This window comes from Mixophyes fleayi, chromosome 5 (assembly GCF_038048845.1).
Source record: "Mixophyes fleayi isolate aMixFle1 chromosome 5, aMixFle1.hap1, whole genome shotgun sequence".
Classification (NCBI taxonomy): domain Eukaryota; kingdom Metazoa; phylum Chordata; class Amphibia; order Anura; family Limnodynastidae; genus Mixophyes; species Mixophyes fleayi.
In genome coordinates, this window is record NC_134406.1 from 89,204,373 (window position 1) to 89,224,578 (window position 20,206).

At 37.3% G+C, this 20,206-nt stretch overlaps 1 protein-coding gene across 3 annotated transcripts in view; it reads right to left on the minus strand.

Moving 5' to 3' along the window:
- The window catches only part of HECW1 (HECT, C2 and WW domain containing E3 ubiquitin protein ligase 1), a 328,294-nt gene extending 314,843 nt beyond the window's left edge, over positions 1-13,451 (minus strand). For all 3 annotated transcript variants that reach the window (XM_075212536.1, XM_075212534.1, XM_075212535.1), the window contains exon 1: positions 13,191-13,451. In XM_075212536.1, the coding sequence (XP_075068637.1) occupies positions 13,191-13,223 (33 nt within the window). In that variant the 5' untranslated portion in view covers positions 13,224-13,451. The remainder of the gene's footprint in view (positions 1-13,190) is intronic.
- Positions 13,452-20,206: the final 6,755 nt, after the last annotated feature.

Below are 20,206 nucleotides of genomic sequence, written 5' to 3' on the forward strand. Positions count from 1 at the left end.
GGAAAAATTCAGTGTAAATGTGCCTGTTTGTCTGCCTAGTGCTAACATTAGTGCACAACCACATTGCACTTTTGGGAATTCATACTTAAAATCATTCTGCATTTATTTTTGTGGCATCCACATGAAAATGCGCATACCCCTTTTCTTAATCTTTACCTAAAATACTGCTTTGTTGAACCTCATTTAAGTCTTCAGTAAATCACAAGAGTAGAATAGTTTTGACAACAGTCATTGGAGCTGCTATGGCCTCACGGGCATGTCCCTGTGTGGAATCCACCAATCCAGTCAGTGCATTTCTGCAGAACAAATCTGAAAGCCTGTCATTGAAAACTTTGCTAAGTTAGAGAAGCACCTCTCCACTATCATGACAATCTGCTGCGGAAAGGTGAAACTAAGTATGAGGGAATTAGCACCCTCAGTAGAGTGAGGGTAGTGTTATAAATTGAGTGGAATATATGGAAATAGTATACAAGTGTAGACCCCCTCTAAAGAAATAATTTGTTGTAGTGCACCATATATAGATACAAATGACATGCATGCCCCCTATATCTAAATTTATACTGATTGTTGCCCCTTAATGAGAATAATTAAATAATGTTGTCCTCCTAATGATAAAACATGTTACAAACAATTTATGTTGCACCCTTAATTAATTTAATTAAATAATGTTGCCATCTGCTTAATAAAATTAATATTGGTCCCATATTGGCTACTTAACATTGGGCTGGGACTCTCTAAGTGACTTAATATTTTGTCTCCCCCTTCCCCCCTTGAGGATTGGGCCTGATGCTGACAAGCAAGGGCTGAAAACTAAGTATTTGGTAAAACTGGATGTTTCCCATCGGGTGTTACCATGCGGTTTAGTCTAAACTCTATGCGATTTAGGGTTTTTCAAATAGCCACGTATTGGATATGGTTTGAGTTTTTAGGCTCAGATTGGTAAATCCCGCGCGTTTTAACTGAAAAGCACATCCGATGTTTGGAGGTTTAAAAAAGGCAAAAAAAAAAACTTTAGTAAATTTACCCATAAATCTCCTTATACAGCAGAGGCATCAAGGACACATGCCTGCAATAAAATTATATGTATTTGCTGATACCCTTTGAATTATTCATTTCAAAGCTATGGTAGTGGAGTTGTTTTAATGTGCTTAGTACAATAGCATATGTGCTTTTCAAAACAACCCACATAAGTATGTGTTTTTCAAATGCACGAGTATATATGGATTGAAAAATATACACATTCTTTATGCTGCACTGTTTCTGATACAAAATTCAATCTTTGTTTACTATGGCCTGAAAAGAGATTCTATACACCAAGCTGTGTTGTTCTTGCTAATGAAAGTCTCTAACTGTCACCAGTCAGACTAAGCCCTGAGTGTCACAAACAAAATAACATTTTCATTGAGTAGTAACTGAAAAAGATGATTGATACGAGATGTTTGAGCAGCAAATCTCCTCCTATCATCGTTCCAGCACATTCACAGTCTCAATAAGTAACATGTCAACTGTACATATATTGTCTGATTCCACTACACTACCCACATTGTCACTTCTTTGTGTCCTACAAAGTATTCATTTATAACAACAGTGCCAGCCTGGATATGTGTGAGACTCAGTGCCTTGCACTTTTCTTCACAGTTCAAGACTATTTTTCAGGGATAGAAATATATTATTATATTAATTATATTTAAATTTAAATTACCCCCATGTATAAGGTTATGAATTGATTTCAGATCAGTATAATAAAAATGTTTAATAAACAAAGCTTTGTTTTTAATTAGTTCTACAAAAATATGTTTGCATGATCACTCAAATAACAAAAGTTTTAAGGTCCACACTAGGGTCGGACCACCTCATACTTAGTAAATAATTGTTATTCAACAACGATCAGTTTGACAAACCCCTGAAAAAAAACAAAATAGCCAAAAAAAAGAGGTCGATAGCGTCTCCTCTTATGTTCTGAATGGCAAGAAAACTAAATTGTAAGCATGTGTAGAAGGCCCTCCTATATCTCAGTCTGTCTGTATTCAGCAGTATTGTTTTATTACCGTATTTGTTCCCAATTGTACAACGCTACGGCATTTGCTGGTGCTATATAAATAAAGGATGATGACGTGAACAACATGCAGTTTGTGCCATCTAGGCTATTGGAAGCATATCTTAGAAAACCTTTTTCTGGAGGTTTTGACTAAACCGCCAGCGTTTTGACATTTGAGCCTCAAGCCTACTTTACTACTTGCAGCAGTTTAGAGCACAAAACTGCCAGCAATTTAAAACCGCAAAATAAATCACTTTTTAATAAATCTCTCCATTTCTCCAATGTACTGCATGTATGTTTTAAATGCTGTGAAATATTAAAATAATGCTTTTACCTATGTCTATTTATACCAGCTGTATTTTCATGAAGGTCATCTGAGCCCAAAATATATTCCCAGTCATTAGATTGGAAGACCAAAGTATCTTTAATTACATAAACAGGATCAGAAACAAATGCAACCACATCCTAAACAACTTCTATGTAAGATATTTCCTGCACTCTGCTCCTGATATAGGCTCTGGCTATAATTCTGAAGAAAACGTGAACTGACCACACAAATCACATGTTATAACTGAAATCACAAAAACTAAAATCCAAATATAAAACACATCAAAGAATACAATGTAATGTGGGGAATTGTTTCAGAATATGCCTTTGATTACATAACATTACAGTAGATAAATGTGTATATTACTTTAGTTCATATTATTCATTATATATTTAAGGTAGTAGGTTTTGTAATCCTGCCACATTGCATACATACATTATGTCTAATGCAAATCCCTGATAATGCAGACATTATTCAGCTACTCTTGAACTGTGTGAGAGAATAATAACTTGAAGTTTATATCCAGGGTGATTTTCACCTTAGTTGACCTACAGCTGGTAGTGCTACTTCTTTTTCACAAGTAGATTTATGGGGGGAAATACACAATTAAAGAAAAACAGCATTTAGGATGTAGAGGTGGAAATTCTGACCACGCATTGACTACATTATGTGAAAATGTTTATACTTAATAATTTCAGTTTTTACACCGGTAGTGAAGGGTTCCATGTTATATAATATATGAGGAATAGCACTCTATTTACTATTGCTGAAGAATGGATTAATATGCATTTGCATATATTTTGTTGTCAGTCGCCAAAGACCATAGGTCAGAACTAAAGCTGGGTACACACTACATGGTTTTCGTCCAATAATCAACTCAATCAGCCGACATACGACCGCTCGTTTAAAAGTCGGGTCAGTGTGTGTAGTGACACGATGGCCGAAATTCTGCCCAGAAGGACGATTGTCGCCTCATTTGGTTGGTCGTACCGTTAAATATTTTCGTTCCAATCTTGTTTCTATTGTGTAGTGTGTATAAGTTTCCGACCGATCCACAACAGTGAGTACGAAATTACGGTCATTGCTCACGACAACATGACTGTAAAAAGTCGCTAAAGGGATGTCCGCTCTTCCCTTTATCGTCCTAAACAAGGCTAGTGTGTATGCAGTCCATGGACCGAGCGATCGGAACAGCGATCGCACGTAAAATCGATCGGCATAAAAAGTTGGTACAAAATTCTGTAGAGTGTACCCAGCTTAAGAAGCTAATAGTAAGAAATACTGCTTGGTTTAGGCTTCATGTATGACAATATAATCAAGCAGCACTGGACTACTTGGCTTTCAAGAGCCATGGCAGGAATAAAGTAGATCCAAATATAAATAATAATAATCATCACACAACTGTACTACTCAATGTTAGTTATTCCTGTAACTTATATTTAATATATTGTGTTATCTTTCTGTCGTCGCTATGTGTTTTTAGTCATATATTTGTACATTCAAGTAGAGTTGTTTATTTGTGTCCCCATGGGATACAACCCAGCTCTCTCCTCAGCTCTCCACAGTTGCATCCAGAGAGCAGCTTTTTGTCATATCCAAGGGCAACACAAATTAAACAACTCCAAACATGTATGTAACAATGTGGCTGTAGAAAATATAAGAAATTTAGAAAAAAACTAATGTGATTAGCAGAATAATTTTCATTTACAATCTTCTCTGTTTTAAAATAACAGCACATTTGAATTTGTTAGAAATTCAGGTGTAAATCCAGGTAATTGGAGAATAGTATATAGGGGAGAATATGATAGATATAGACCTGTCAGTCTCACATTAACAGTACAAAAAGTAAAGGAATCATTTCAGAAAAAGAATTATTGACTACTCAGATTCAAACCAATTACAAGATCCAAGGCAGCATGGATTTCCTGATGGGAGATCATATCAAAGAAATCTAATGGATTTTAGAAATTGGATGGATAAAGGTTTGGCTAAAGGATGTTAGGGATTTCCAGTATGAATACTATGGAGAGCCGTGGTAGTGAAAACAGAATGTCTTTATTATAGAATAAGGATCACACAGACATAACTTGGTGCAGTCAATGGATACACAGCTATCATAAGTCCATAGAAATAAAAAGAACAGGGTACCAGGTTACCAGAATTAGCAGAGGCACAGGAGTACTGGAAACCAGGCACAAAATGTTAATTGCAGCACAGGGTAGCAGGATAAACAGCATTACCAAGTTTGACAAATGAAGCAGGATACCAGGATTAAATAGGAGGCACGAGGCACAAGGCACTGGATGATCCATGGGAGGATTAGGCAAAAGCAGGGTCAGGCAAGTCAGGAGTCAAAAGCTGGGGAGAAGGTGAGGATCCATATAGGAATTTCACAGAAAAACCATCAGCAGAGACAAAGGCAAACAAAGTGGCACTGACCTGTTGGAAAAGGTAGTCTTAAGAGGCCAGAAAAAGGTGATCATGATCCTGATCTGATAATGAAGTCTCAACCCCTTGCAGGCTGGGAGCAACTGTCAAGATATAGTAGCAGCACCTCTGGTAGCAGAGAGGTGCTGCAGGCCAAATTCAGACATAAAGACAGATTCCTAACAAGGATAGGGAACATACTATTGTAGTCAATGATGTAAACTCAGATGAAGGGCTAATATCCAGTGAAGGAACTTAGGGAACAGTCTTGGGTCCATTTTTTTTATTATTCATTAGTAATATTAGTTGCAGTCTACAAGGAAAGATATGTCCTTTTGCAGACTATATAAGACTTGTAACAGAAAAATCAATTGAATAGTGATATAGAAAAAATAAAGAATGGACTTAAGTGTGGTATCTTAAATTTAATATATCAAACGTAAAATAATGCATGTGGGACACAAAAATCCAGAATCAGTACACATAATGAATGGTGATGTAATGTCAACAACTGAGAAAAAGAACCTTAGCATTATAGTTTAAGACCATATGACGGTAAGTACACAGTGTAATCAAGCAGTAGGAAAACCAATGCAATATTCGGTATTAGCAGTAAGAATTGGTACTATATATGTCAATGGTAAGAGTCCTCATCTTGAGTACTTTGTATACCTCTGGAGGCCGTATTTGCAAAAAGAACTTATAGAGAAGAAAAAAAGTAGAGAAGGGCTACCAAAATGGCTGCATAACAATAATTTCAAGAGCTGAACATGTACAGCTTAGAGGGGAGAAGGGAGAAATTCAGAAATATCAAAGGAATTAACAGATAACAGGAATGCGGTATTTTTAAAAAATAAGATTATTTCTACAAGAAGGGAAAATTTGAAATTGGAGAGAGGAAGGTAACATAAAAATTTTCTTTTTCTCTTCCCTTTTACATAAACAGTAATAGATCCATGGAAAAGTCTCCCTGCAGTTGTTGTGGTGACTCATATAGTAAAATAATTAAAAAAATGCATGGATCAAACATATGGTTAGTGATAAGATGTAAATATAAAATAAAAACCCAAAGTTTATAATGTATACTTGAAAATACTCAACAAAACTACTGGGGAAAAAAAACAAAATAAAAATAAATCAAGTATAAAATCATGTAGACTAGACGGTCCTGTTGGTTTGGCAAATGTTCATATTTGTCAAAGTAGCATACTAATATGACAACCAGATTTAAAACATAATGTAGATATTATATGAAAGTAGTCCTGGCATGATTTATTTTTAAAATCTTTATTTATCAGTCCAACTAGAATCAAATATTGTTACATTAGATTCTCATAATAAATTCTGTGTCACAAAACTAGGGAACAAAGACAGTGGCTCGATGATATCAGTTGTTTTTATTACAGGATATTCTTGAAACAGGTATGCACTGCAAGCAGTCACAGGTACATCATTGTACATTGTGGTATGCAAAGGAACATAATGCTATATAAATTCTTAGGATGGACCTCAGTGGCTGGAGGTCAGACTAGACAAGGTCAGACTAGACAATTACTGTTAATGCAGGTAAATAAGTGGTGCCGATAACAAAGCTAAACTAGATGCACACAAGTAGCAGAGTCCAAAAGGAAGCCAAAGTCAGGGATTCTAGAAGTGCACAAGATCAGAGTTTAGCCAAAAGTTAGATAATTAGGCAATCAGTCAGAAAATAACAACTGGCTCAGGAATTGCAGCACAAGGAGCAAATTCAAGCAGACTACAATGACTTTGCCAAGTACTGATACAACAGGTCCCTATTTTAAGGCTGACAATCATGGATGCTTAGAGGCAGGAACAAACTGAGCATGCTCAGAAACTCAGAAAAACTGACAACTGGAAAAAAAGACTGAGCATGCTCAGAACACTGAAAGCATATGTTTTCTTTTTCTGCATACAGGAATGTGGCACTCTGTTACAACAGTCTTGTTGGAGTTTTTGTTATAACAAACAAGGGAAAAAACTCTGAATGGAAAGGGTAAAAGTAGGAATCTAAGGGGGTCCATGGGGGGCGGCAAGGGGGAGCATGTGCATCTCGGGGATAACAGTTAAAACTCTGGTGCCTGAAAGTCTTCATTATTGAAGGAGGGGTGGTAGATTAGTTATAGATAGCTGACACCAAATTTTTAGGGTCCTGTTGCATAACACATAATTGTTCAAATGGGGTTAGATCCCTATCAAAGACAATATTTTTATTAATTTTACCTAAGTAATGTTTCATCTAAGTATATGGTCAAAAGTCATTATTAGGGAGACCTGGGGCCTGATTCATTAAGGATCTTAACTTGAGAAACTTCTTATTTCAGTCTCATGGACCAAACCATGTTACAATGCAAGGGGTGCAAATTAGTATTCTGTTTTGCACATAAGTTAAATACTGCTTGTTTTTTCATGTAGCACACAAATACTTGATAGCTTATTTGTACACTGAAATTTAAAGTTGATATTTGTGTGCTACATGAAAAAACAGGCAGTATTTAACTTATGTGCAAAACAGAATACTAATTTGCACCCCTTGCATTGTAACATGGTTTGGTCCATGAGACTGAAATAAGAAGTTTCTCAAGTTAAGATCCTTAATGAATCAGGCCCCTGGTGTGGATGTTTTCCCTCAATTCCTTACAGTTGACCAATATGGAGACTAATTTTCTATGTTTCCTTCCATATTACGTGCATTGTCACTACTGGTGCCTTGTACCGGACCTAAACTTAGCAACAGCTACACCAATCGGCATAAACCAGTGAAGAAACAAGCTACTATATATGGTGTCCTCATATTTCATAGTACACACATAAAAAACAGTCATTATTGTAGTCATAGTTCAACTGTACAATGTCAATAGTTCCACCAAAAGGAAGGTTCATCATTTGTCTTTTTGATATCGCATTTGGGTTAGAATGTGCCTTTGTCTTTTGTTTTAGGCCACTGGTGTTACCGAAAAATAATGGACCACATTCTTTAAAGAGGGGAATCTCCCCTTTAAATAAGTTGTTTGACTATGGTGCTTCTAAGGTCTCTGACATAAAATATAAAAAGTAAAAAAAAAACACTAACTCCAACCTTTGCTTTGTTGTAACTGTGGTTCATGCCAAATACTGTATTTGTGAGAAACGACAATAAAGTACAACAATTCCTTCCTCTTCCTCTGCATTGAACAATATGAGCCTCACCTTACATCATTGGTCCAGTTACTATAGGGAATCTGTAAGAATGTTCTCTGAATGTATTAAGATACTCCATATCACTTCAGAGTCAGATAAGGGACTCATCAGGAAACATAAACCTGATTTGCTGGTTGGGCCAAAAAATATTTCTAGCAACCATTGGAACATGTTACATTGTACCACTATATTAATCAATTATGTGTACCTAAACTTATAAGAATTATTTTATGTGTAACAGAAATTATTTTTAATAGGATTTATGTCATCTAAATATGCAATAAATATATTATTTTCAAGATGCACATATAAGACATCTCTCATTGTGAAAGAAAAAAATGTTTAAGTGAAGTCAGTCACAAGTAAACGGGTGTGGTACGGCATGTTGATGCGGAGAAGAGCGAAAAGACTGACCCCGAAGTGACGATTCCGAAGGAGCTGGTTCCCGACCCTTCCCGATGACGACTCCTCTTCATTACGACAGCAGCCAATGACGATTAAGCAAGACGGTGGCTGCGGCTGATGACGTCATTGAGCATGCCGACGCCCTTATCGCTGTTGTTAAGGGGGTGAAGTAAGTATGCACCAATGTATTTTAGAAGGGATTATACATTGTACATGGGTGCATACTTAGCTCACCCCCTTAACAACAGCGATAATGCCGTTGGCATGCTCAATGACGTCATCAGCTGCAGCCGCGTTCTTGCTTCATCGTCATTGGCTGCTGTCGGGGTGAAGAGGAGTCGTCATTGGGCAGGGTCGGGAACCAGCTCCTTCGGAATAGTCACGTCGGTGGTCAGTCTTGTCGGGGTAGTCAGCAGACTACCACCGCAAGTAAACACAAATGTACAGTATAGCAAGATACTGAAAATTGAATAGACAGTAAATATCAGCTTTGATAATCTTTTTTGCAGCATACAGCGCAGTAGAGCAATTTTAATAATAAACAAACCATTTCATTTGTTAATTAATATATGATCATTGGTTTCGACTACTGACTATATAGTTCTAAGAAGCTTGCTAGAGACCTCAGCATGGGTCAACATGTCAGCACCTTATCACCATGAACAAGATCTTATGTCTCTCCTGTATCCCTGGCACAAGCATATATGTTTAAAATGTGCAAACTAAAAATAAATCATAAAACAAGAAAAGAGCAGATGAAGGAAGAAGAGATTTAGGGAAAATGTTACTGATGCGGCATATTTTCATTTTAAATCTAAATTTCTAATAATCTGAGAATTTTCATGCCTGACTAAAATTCGTGCATACCAAGATTTTTTCCTGTCATAAAGTATGTTCCCCCCCTCCCACCCCCCCGACTTTTAACAACCACAATGGCTTTCTCAAACATTTATAATTGACTATTAAAAAGAGGAATCTTCTAAGAGTGTTTTTCAGCAATGGAAGTATAGCGCCATTGGAGCTCATTAAGAGGTGAATGCACCTCATATCCAGGTGGTATACATAGGAAAAAGCGCATGAAAGAAAACTCGCACTTGCGTCCATATGTAGTGTTGGAACAACTCCAGAAGAGAAGAACTTGTGCCAGGCATACCAGTGTGTGTATGTACGCCTGATGGAAGCAAAGGATACCCAAGCGTTAGGCGTATGTTAAATAATAATAAACTATGAAAAGCAAGTTGCATTTACTATATTAAAAAATAAATCAATTAAACACCTCTATAACCCTTCAAAAGCTAAAAAGGAATCATCTTTCCTGCAGTAGTACAAATGAAAATATCAGCTGAGTAATGTATATAGTTGGCGACGACTTAACACAGCCTCAGTGCTAATGTTTTCAGTGCTCTCAGCTGGAGAAGTCAATACATAATCAGTCAATAAGGAGCAGCTAAAAAGTACTGCTAGTTGTCATCACCATTGCATATATGTGGCCAGCCCTCCAACACCCGCAAGACATACACCTCCAGGGGCGCACGCAGGGGCGGTTTCTGGCTCTCCAGAAACCCCTCCCCTCCGTGAATGAACTGCCCCTACTAGCAGCACTGCACTGTACAGCAGCCGCAACGCTGTCAAAGAAGCGTCCGCGGCAGTGCTGTACTGCTGCGGATGCTTCTTTGACAGCACCGTGGCTGCTGTACAGTACAGCATCGCCAAAATGGAGCTGCTGCGCATGCGCGGCAGCTCTCTCTTTCTCTATTTTTTTTTTGGGGGGGGGAGGAAACCCCTATTAAAAATCCTGCGTTTGCCCCTGACCTCCAGGAAGACATATCTGAGTATATGTCACAGTTACATGAACACACCTTTACTGTACCTGACTTATGCTTGTCTGTCCTTTCCCTCCTCATTCTGCCCCTCCAGGCCTAAAGAGTGTAGTCACATGTATTCAGAAATATTGATACATATTCGTATGCATTTTCTGTGCATATGCGCAATACCAAAATGTATATCTTACCGACAAATGTCCACCTCTAAATGAATCCCAGTGTCCCTGCAGATCAGAAAAATGCTTCTGAAAAGCTTCAAAAAAATCAAAGTGTTTCAGAAAATATTTGAAAGCGCCAACTGTTTTACACTCACACAAACATGTTGGTGTAAAAAAAAACTAAGAAATATGACTGATTTAAAAATGCCCTTCACAGTACAGAGAGCAACTGAATTCAGGATTTCTATAACATCATACCTAGGCATGTGGAAAAAAAACTATTGAAACAAACCTTATTACAGTTATAGTTTAACATGTGTACTCAGACATTGCCAAATATGGACCCATGTGAACAATGTATTATATATGTCACTTTAGAAGAGTGAACATGGCCCTATGTTTCCACCATTAAAAGAAAATAAAGAGGAAGTCCTAACATTTGGAGCTGTGGAGCGTATCAGTCCGACATAGTACAGATTACTAAAGAGCACAAAATAAAAAAATGCTTTCTGTTTTCATTTTTATATTACTTAACTGACACAAAATCTGGTCTATCAGTAGGTGCTCCATTGTGGCTCTGTACAACTGAAGACCAGGAGATGTTTCAAAATTGCATCCCTGTATATTTAGAGGAATGGCCAATGTTTTTTTAAACACTAAATTAACAAAAGGGACTTCATTTAAATATTCCTCCTCTACTTGTAAGAAAATATCTACTGTGAAGACACTTACAATTTAACACTAGAAAAAAATACATCAGTGTGTGAATTATTGTGACTCACTGACACCTTCCTGTTGTAAAACTCAAGCTGGAAAACAGAAGTCTTATTTCAGTTGAAAAAAAAAAGTTTTAACAGAAGCAGTAGCAGAAACAGCAATCATGGTTTTATCACACATCAGAACTGGCCAGCTTCAATAAGAATGCCAAAGTGACATCCACTAATTGGTGCACCATTAGGCCATGGTCTGTGACCCATCTTGAGCCAGATGGTAATAAATGGACACAGATGTTATCCCGCTGAAGCTCCCATTTTCAGTCATAATTTAATATATTTAAATAGTTAAATTGTTACCAATTGTGTTACTTTCACACCCAATAACTTCATAACATCACGTTATAAAAATGCAAATGGGTCACCATTGCTGTCCAAGTAGGATGCAATCTTTCAAGAACATAAATTACTACTTACTAGATATATCATTAGTTTGAGAGGTAACATTATAATGTCTTTCATTTCAAAGCAACCAACTTAAGAGTTTCTTCTGCAATGAAGGAATGTCATGGCACACTGTGCTTAACTTAACTGTGTAATGAATAAAAAATTATTACTCATAGTAATTGACACATGCTACTGTTTTGTTTTGTTATTGTTTATGTCTCTTGTTATATAATTTTGTTTTAACCCCATGTTGTTTCTTACATACACAACTTTCCACTTTGACCTTGCAAGGCCCTTTAAAAGTTTTGTGGGGTAACCAAAATGCTATGCTATTTTTAATGGGAGTTCAATACTAACATATATATCAAGCCAGATAGGAGACAAAGGTACAATGAATTATGCAACAATGTGTCTGTGTATTTACCCTAAATTTATGTGTGTACTGTATGTCTGTGTGTTTGTACACAAATGCACTATTAAATATTACACATATATTAGTTAAGTTCACAATCAGTAATAAATCCCCGATCTCTAGAGATGTCAGCATCGTGCACTTATATATGGCTCATTGAAGGCAAGCTTAGGTTCATTGCAGATTTCTGTATCATTCTCTCTGCATGATGCTTGTATGCGAAAGCTATCTGCTATAAATTATTTAATAAATAAATAAAACGGCAACACACACAAGTCATCACAAAACCTTGCTTCAATTTGAATTTATATATCCAGCCTATGTCTTCGGACAATACAATTTATTGTCAAGACCTCCAGACCCATCATATAATTCAAAGGACAATCCTAGGATGCAACGTAATTCAAGTGAACCGCAATTAGACCAGAGTGCTGTATTAGGGGAGCTGTCCAGTGCTGATTTTCTTTTGGCATCAAACCTTCAAATATGTACACCCATCTATCCCTTCAAGTGAAATATCAGTATACCCACTGGTAGCACCTGCAATGGCACATTCACAGCATACAAGCCAGCAATAAATCCCTTAACTGCAGCATATAGCATCCCTACGTTCACTATGCTATACATCCCTATTATAATTTAGCTAAGGTTTGCGTTGGCAGCTTCAGGATTGTGTAGTGTCACATGTTAAGACAGCTGTCACTAAAAAAAAGGCTGCATTGAGGTTTTCTTTGTTTAAAGACAGAGCCAGTCACATATGAGCCACCCATATGGAACACTTGCCGATGTATAGTGAGGCCATTCTGCCTATATCACCACAGCCTGTGCTAATGGATACAGCATCCCATCCTAAGGGAAGTGGATGCTAAGGGGGTAAGCCAGCCTCTAATCAGGTTAAACAATTCAATGCGATACAGACTTTCCATTCTATATGCTATGGGATAATAGCACAGCACTAGGTAGTAACAGCCGCATTCTGCATTGCATGCCTGACAAGGTAACGCAAATGCCAGGGCCCCCTGTGTTAACCCATTTACTGTCTTACAGGTTTGTAATAGGTTACAGATCTATGAGAGTATTACACAAAGCATGTGTTTGTATGGAAGACCTCTCCAAAGTCAAGAAACGCGACACACTCCGTTATAAGAGGCGGCTGACGCACTCTGCGCTCCTACGGCAGCTAGAGAGTTAAACACGATAGGCCTAACAAAGAGAAGAAGAGTGAGCATAGGGTACTTTACCTGTATAATAAGTGTCCGGGCAGAATAAATCATAATCCACAGTGCCAGCCTAGGGTTTATATCCACCACGTGTCATTCATGATTTAGGGAATACAGCACTGCAGCAAAAATAAGAGATCCGAGTGTTTCGCCTTTAGATTAGTAAATGTGTGCAGCAGCAATCCAGTCATATACGCACCATATTCCAGCACAGACAGCAGATGTGCTTAAACGCTATAATACTGTCGCACACTTCCCCCTCCCTTCACTCTCCACTCTCTAGGTACCAGGAAAGCTGCAGCCAACCACAAGCAGATGATCACTTGCTGACAGGTCCTCTCTCACTCCTCCTACCAGTCCTCCCATCACACCAAACCCCAATGTACTCTTTCCCTCAGCTTCTTTATACATGAAAACGTAATTCATCCTCACCAGACACCACCACCTGCAAGCACAGGGGTTAGGTTGTTATACTGTTTGTCGCATATACCCCAGCAGCCATCCTGTACCAATGAAAGATATGTAGCTGACTAGAATTAAATACTATAGGGAGATGCAGTTATCTAAGGTAGCAATAAACTCTATAGAGCACAGAGAAATCGAGGCAGAATAAGCCCTTTGTGGTAAGATGTCCTATAAAAACTGCAGGTAAATCTTTCTTTTAAATGTAAAGATGATACAAATTGTGGTATGCTATTGACACTTGCAAATTGTACACAAAATGCACTGCACAAGTGGTAAGGACATAAGTATAATTACACAAAAACATTTTAGACACTTGATTATAGTATAAACACTGTGGTTTGAAAATGTTGGTTAAAAGTATTTTGGTTTCTTTTACTAAAAATATTGTGAAAGCAACATTCTTATAGTTTGCACAAGAATTAATTTGAAACTGAACAGGTTTCTTGTAACCTGCTCCTGACATACAGGTGTGTTTTTGCTGTCACTGACACACATACATACATACATACATTATATAGATCAAATACTGTATTTATATAAAAAGAAAGAGGGAGTGAATGCTCTCTCCCCCTCTCATTCTCTCTGTCTCTCTTTGTCTCACAATATATATATATATATATATATATATATATATATATATATTTATACATTATATATATTTATTTATACATTATATATATATATATATTTATTTCTTCAAGCTGTACCCTTACAAGCATAAAGAAAGGGATTTGTGAATATCCGCACACAACAAAATTATAGAATATCTAATGTGGACCTGCCTGATCTATCTATTGATGAGAATGTAGAGATTAAGGTCATGTTAATTTATAAATATTTCAGGAGGTGCTTCCCATACACTAAAGATCCACTATAATTGGTTAAAAGTGAAATAATATTACAATATAATCCAAACTGCAGAGAAAAAACTGTGTAATACCTATTAGGGAATATTTAGTAGATAGATGATGACAGAAAATAAAAGTAGGAAAGCGAGTTAAAAATTGTCTATTGACAATAATTTAATATTCTGTTATGTGGTTAGCAAGCATATAGGTATCAGTTATAATAGAGGATGTTATTTTTTATATACATTTAATATTATGCTTAATATATATGAGCAGCCATATTTCTTTCTCTGCTAAGGTAATGGGAGGACTGCAATGTGTAGGCTGGGCAGAAATTGTTTGAAAATCAGTGTACAAGGAAAATACTACACTTAAAGGAAGTAAAAACAGGTTGTAGGAAAGTTTAGGATTTATATAAACAGAAAGCCCCAGAGAAAAGAGTAATTATTCTGCATCTAGGGATTATGGATAGCCACATGCAGATGCTGACTATAATCATGAGTCACCTTTAGCTTATATGCATTTACAGTCAGGCACACAATGTAAACACAGCATTTGAAGAACACGCACACATATATTTATCTTTGTAAAAATGTAGAGATCAGATACTCAGGCTCGGTTCCCCGAGAACCGAACACCCGAACTTAGCAGATCCGAAAGTTCGGCTCGGCTCCGTACTTTTGCGCAACCTCGGAATTGAAAACGAGGCAAAATGTCACTGTTATGTCGTCGGATCTTGGATCTCGCAAGCTCTATAAGTACCGCCCTCCACAGGGATCCAGCGCCATTTCACAGAGGGACACAGAAGGGGTAGCACAGTTTTTGGCAGTCTCTAGTGCAATTGGGCAGCGTAATAGGTAGAAAAGAAAGAGGAGGGGTAGCAGTGTTATTCAAAGTGACATTCAGGAGAACTCCATTGCTAATTGTCTTTGCTGAAAAAGAAATAATAGGTCTGACAGCCTTGGTCTTCTATTGAGGTTAATAATAATGTAGGGGGAAAAAAGGCAAAAATATGTGATTTTAGCAAAAAAAAAATTGGGATTTTAGAAAAAAAGCGGGATCCAAAACCAAAACCAAATCATGCAAGGGCGGTTTTGCCAAAGCCAAAACCAAAACACGAAGTTAATCCAGATCCAAATCCAAAACCAAAGCCAAAACCAGAACATGGGGGTCAGTGAACATCTCTACATTGGAGGAGGAGATGTGGCTGTTATAATTAAGTATATGTATATGATCTATTATCTGGAATATTTAGTATTTTCTACATAAGGACTTACTCCTTAATTTGGAATTCCATGCCTAGAATATACTAAATTGCATTTTGAAATTATCCCTGTCTTTCTAATGCGCTCCCTGGTATTATTATTAAAATGTTAGCAATCCTATAGAAGAAGCTCTCAGTAATCATGTATATCTGTAAGACATTATTACCAGAAAGCTGTAATGATATCCTTTTTTATCTGAACTTTCTGATTTTCTGAACTTCCAGGATAATGGGTTTGTGGATAAAAGAACCCAGACCTGTAAAGTAAAAGAGTAAAATGCTTTAATAGCGCAGTTCTAAATAATTTAACAAGTAACAGTTGCAATCATCCCAATTGAATAAAATATGGGTGCAAGACATGACAGATATAGGCATGGGGAAAACTATGTATTTTCCCTAGGAAATAAAATATATATAGATAAATATATATAATTTTAACATTTTAAATTTCCTAGGGAAAATAAAGTTTTTTCCCTCTGCCCATATCTGTCATGTCTTGCACCCCATATTTTGCACACACACATTGTGGCACAGACACCCTTTTGTTGATGCGCACACAAACAAATTCTTGTTTTGTACTTTTCTTTATTTGTAAGGATGCAAAGTTACTGATAGGACAAAGTTTCTCATACTTTCTTGTGACCCAAATGTAAACAGAGACTAGCTCTCTAGACACCAGTTAACTTATCTGGCATTGGTCCCATTGAACAATGAAAAAAGACATGTTTACACTTCTCCTACAGCCCTAGATTGATGTTTTTTAAAAAGAGTTCTCTGCAGGTGTTCTGCTTGATCACTGTCACTGCAGACACACCCTGTCAGGTTGCTGTTAGCTGTGGAAAATTATGATTCTAAACCACTTCAAAATGTGTAAGTTAAATCACATCCTAGACTATTATATTATTACACATATGTCCTCCACCTGTATATATTTGAGCTATGTGCACTGCTGTATCTAAGTCCTCTCTTAGAGACCTGTGGAAAACCACTCCCTTTGTCACCTATTCCTCCCCCTAGCGTCACCAAGTACCGAGGAGTGCAAATTTTCATAACAATGCATCTGCATTTTTGTGAAAAATGCCTGGTCTTTGTTCTACAGTAAACCTGAAAGGTTGCAGTGCCAAGAACCAGTGAGTTACTTTGGCATTTACCTCCTGGTTGTTCTGCAATCATCCCAATGGTGCATGATCTGTTATTAATGCAAATTCTGTCCCTAAAGGATAATAGCACAGAGCTTCTGTGGCTCATTTTATGGCAAGACATTCCTTCTCTATGGTTGCATATCTTTGTTCCCTTGGAAATAGCTTCTGAATCAGATACAGGACTGGATTTTCTATGCCATTTTTTTCCCGTGACAAAACTGCACCTATGCTGACACCAGAGGTATCGGTTTGGAGGAAGAACCTCCCTCTGTGTAAAGTCAGGTGCCTGTAGTACCGGAGAGGAACAGGGAGCTAAGCGAAAATCTGTTCCTGCAGACTCTGCAGAGTAAGACCAGGCTAACCGATCTGGACAACTTTTCTTTAACATGTCTGTAAGTGGAGCAGTTCTAGTGGTGAAATGTCTTATGAATCGCCTGTAGCAACCTACAAGGTTCTTAACTGCGGTTTCTTTTCCGGTCTTGGCCAGTTTTTGACTGCTTCCACTTGTCAAGTTGGAGTTTCACTTGCTCTTGCCTGACATTGTACCCCAAATATTTGGCTTCTCTCATAGCTATGGCACACTTTTCTGGATTAACTGTCAAGCCTGCAGACCTCAATGAAGCTAAGATTGCTTGCTTTCGACTTTGGGAAGATGTGATTTCCAGTCTAGGGCATAAATCACTATGTCATCTAAGTAAGCAGCTGCATAGGCTGTGTGGGGTCTCAGCAATTTATCCATGGCTGAAGAAGTAAAGGGAACTTGAAAATAACCCTTTGTTTATTCGAGAGTAGTCAAATAGTTACTAACAGATAGATTTTCTATCACTTCGTCTACCCGTGGCATAAGGTATCAAACTGGGATATGCTGTTTAACCACCTAAACTCATTGTAGAGCCGAATACTACCATTGGGTTTTGGGAAAAGCACAATAGGAATGTTCTATCAGTGGATACCTCAATCACGTCCAGCTGGATCCTCTTCTCAATCTATTTTCTCACCACAGTCTGTCTGGCTTCAGGAATGCGTTACGAATTCCCGGCGGAGTGACAATGTCATGTTCAATGAAAGTAGTATGCCCAGGAATGGGAGAGAAGACATCCCTATTATGGAATACTATTTCCTCAGTCTGCTGTTTTTGCTTAGCAGATAAAGCTGGCTCTACGGTTAACTTTAGACTTTTCAGTGGCTGTACCAACTGAGGAGAGAGATTCTCATCATACCAAGATTGATGTGGTATGTTTGTTCCACCCTTCTCCTCCCCAATTGACGAACCCTGTAATTGACAGGGTGACAGCCTGTAGGACTTCATATGGACCTTGCCAGTGAGCAAAAAGGCACACTAATTTCAATACCGCCAACAGAAAAAAAGCTTTGATTATATGGAATTGCGATCATTTCTTCAACGACAAACATTTACCTCACTAATGTCAAAATGTCGACTTGCAGCTCTATTTCCATGTTCTTCTGCATACTCAATACGTTTTTGTTTTAATGTGGCTTCATAGTGCAATCTTTTTGACAACATTTTGATTGCAGTAAGGGATCAAAATGAATGAAATACAGCTCCACTATAATGAAATAACGTTGGCTGCATACTTGCAAAAAGCACCACTGTATTCAGATAGTGGGGTGAAGCGACACTGGGTCAAACTGCCGCCTGCTATTCTAAGACGCACCCACGATTCTGAGACGCACCCACGATTCTAAGATGCACCCCGGTTTTAGAGATGTTTATATGGGAAAAAAAGGTGCGTATTAGAATCATAGCAATACGGTATGTAAAGTAAATCACACGCTGTACTATTATATTGTCACACATATGTCCTTCACCTATGTATCTTTGAACTAGATGCACTGCTTTAATCGAAATTGTGTAGAAAATAATTCAATGTTCATTCACACCAGAACACCTCCAAGGTGGCAGCCTCTGCACTATATGGGACCTTTTATTTTTGTTTGCCTGTCCTAAATCTGTTGATGAAGTGAATCGAGCAAGGGAGAGCTCCAGTCACATAAAGCAACTATACAGATAAACGTTCATTATCTTATCTTTTGGTACGCACAATTATAGGTGGCTGGGTTCTTACTGGATCTACTTGTTTGACAATACCTCACTATTTGGTTTTCTTTTCTTTCTATGAGCCTACAAGACTGGAGTAGATCTACATAGTAGAGGCAATGTAACCCAGTCTTCATGTATTGATGAGCACGGTTTGAAATATATATTTGACACGCATATATACACACTGGGACTACACTCCCTTAAAATACTGCACCATAGGCGCCTTTCCGCACTGTTTTGTGTTATCTATCTATCTATCTATATATATATATATATATATATATATATATATATATATATATATATATATAGATATGTGTGTGTGTGTGTGTGTGTGTGTATGTATATATATATATATATATATATATATATATCCCCTCCAAAATCAATTTACTAAAATTTACAAAGATACTAAATTAGATGTAGGGTGATAACTTTGTTTTTCCTACTAAATGTGATGTGTGGTTATTGAAGCTGCATAGACCTTCTTTGCTACAATGCGTAGATTCAGCAGTATATACAATATATGTGTAGATATATGGAGATGCATATTATTATTGGCAAAGAGAATCAGTCATTTCTTTCTGTAACAATATAACAAGGATTACTTTTCGAAACATCTTTTATACTCCCTCTTGATCACTCTTATTCCTGCACAAAGCCTGGAAACCAGCAGGGAAGGTGTAGCTGCTCTGCTCCCTCTCCTGGGGCACACTCTGACTGCACCTAAAACTGTCCTCTGTAATTGGAATCACTTTCCTCTAGTCAGTTCTCATAACGCAGAAAGACACAGTGACAGTAAGAGCAGACGGAATCCAGCAGAGATATTCAGTATATATGCGATTACTAACCATACGTTTTACTTTGCAAATATTGGGAATGCTGGATAAATGCAAACAGTGCAAACCAATAAAAATAGTTTGTTTATTGACACATATAAAGTTATTTATTTTTGGAACTATTGCAAAAAGATTCCTTAAATAACCCGTTCTTTTCACCAAATATTTTAGAAAATGAACCTTGCAGCATCACTGGGTAAAGTCATTAGAAAACAAAACACATTTCGAAAGGAGTCCTATGAAATGGAAGTTAAATGAGGCCTTAAGTGTGTAATCAGGCAAACACAAACAAGGACAAAAAAGTAGTATTAATAGTACAGCCTCAGCTAATGCTTAAATGTAATGTTTTTAGCACACGTAACATTCTACAGAAAACAAATATAAAACTATGTCCCTCCATTTCTTGTACTTCCTGTT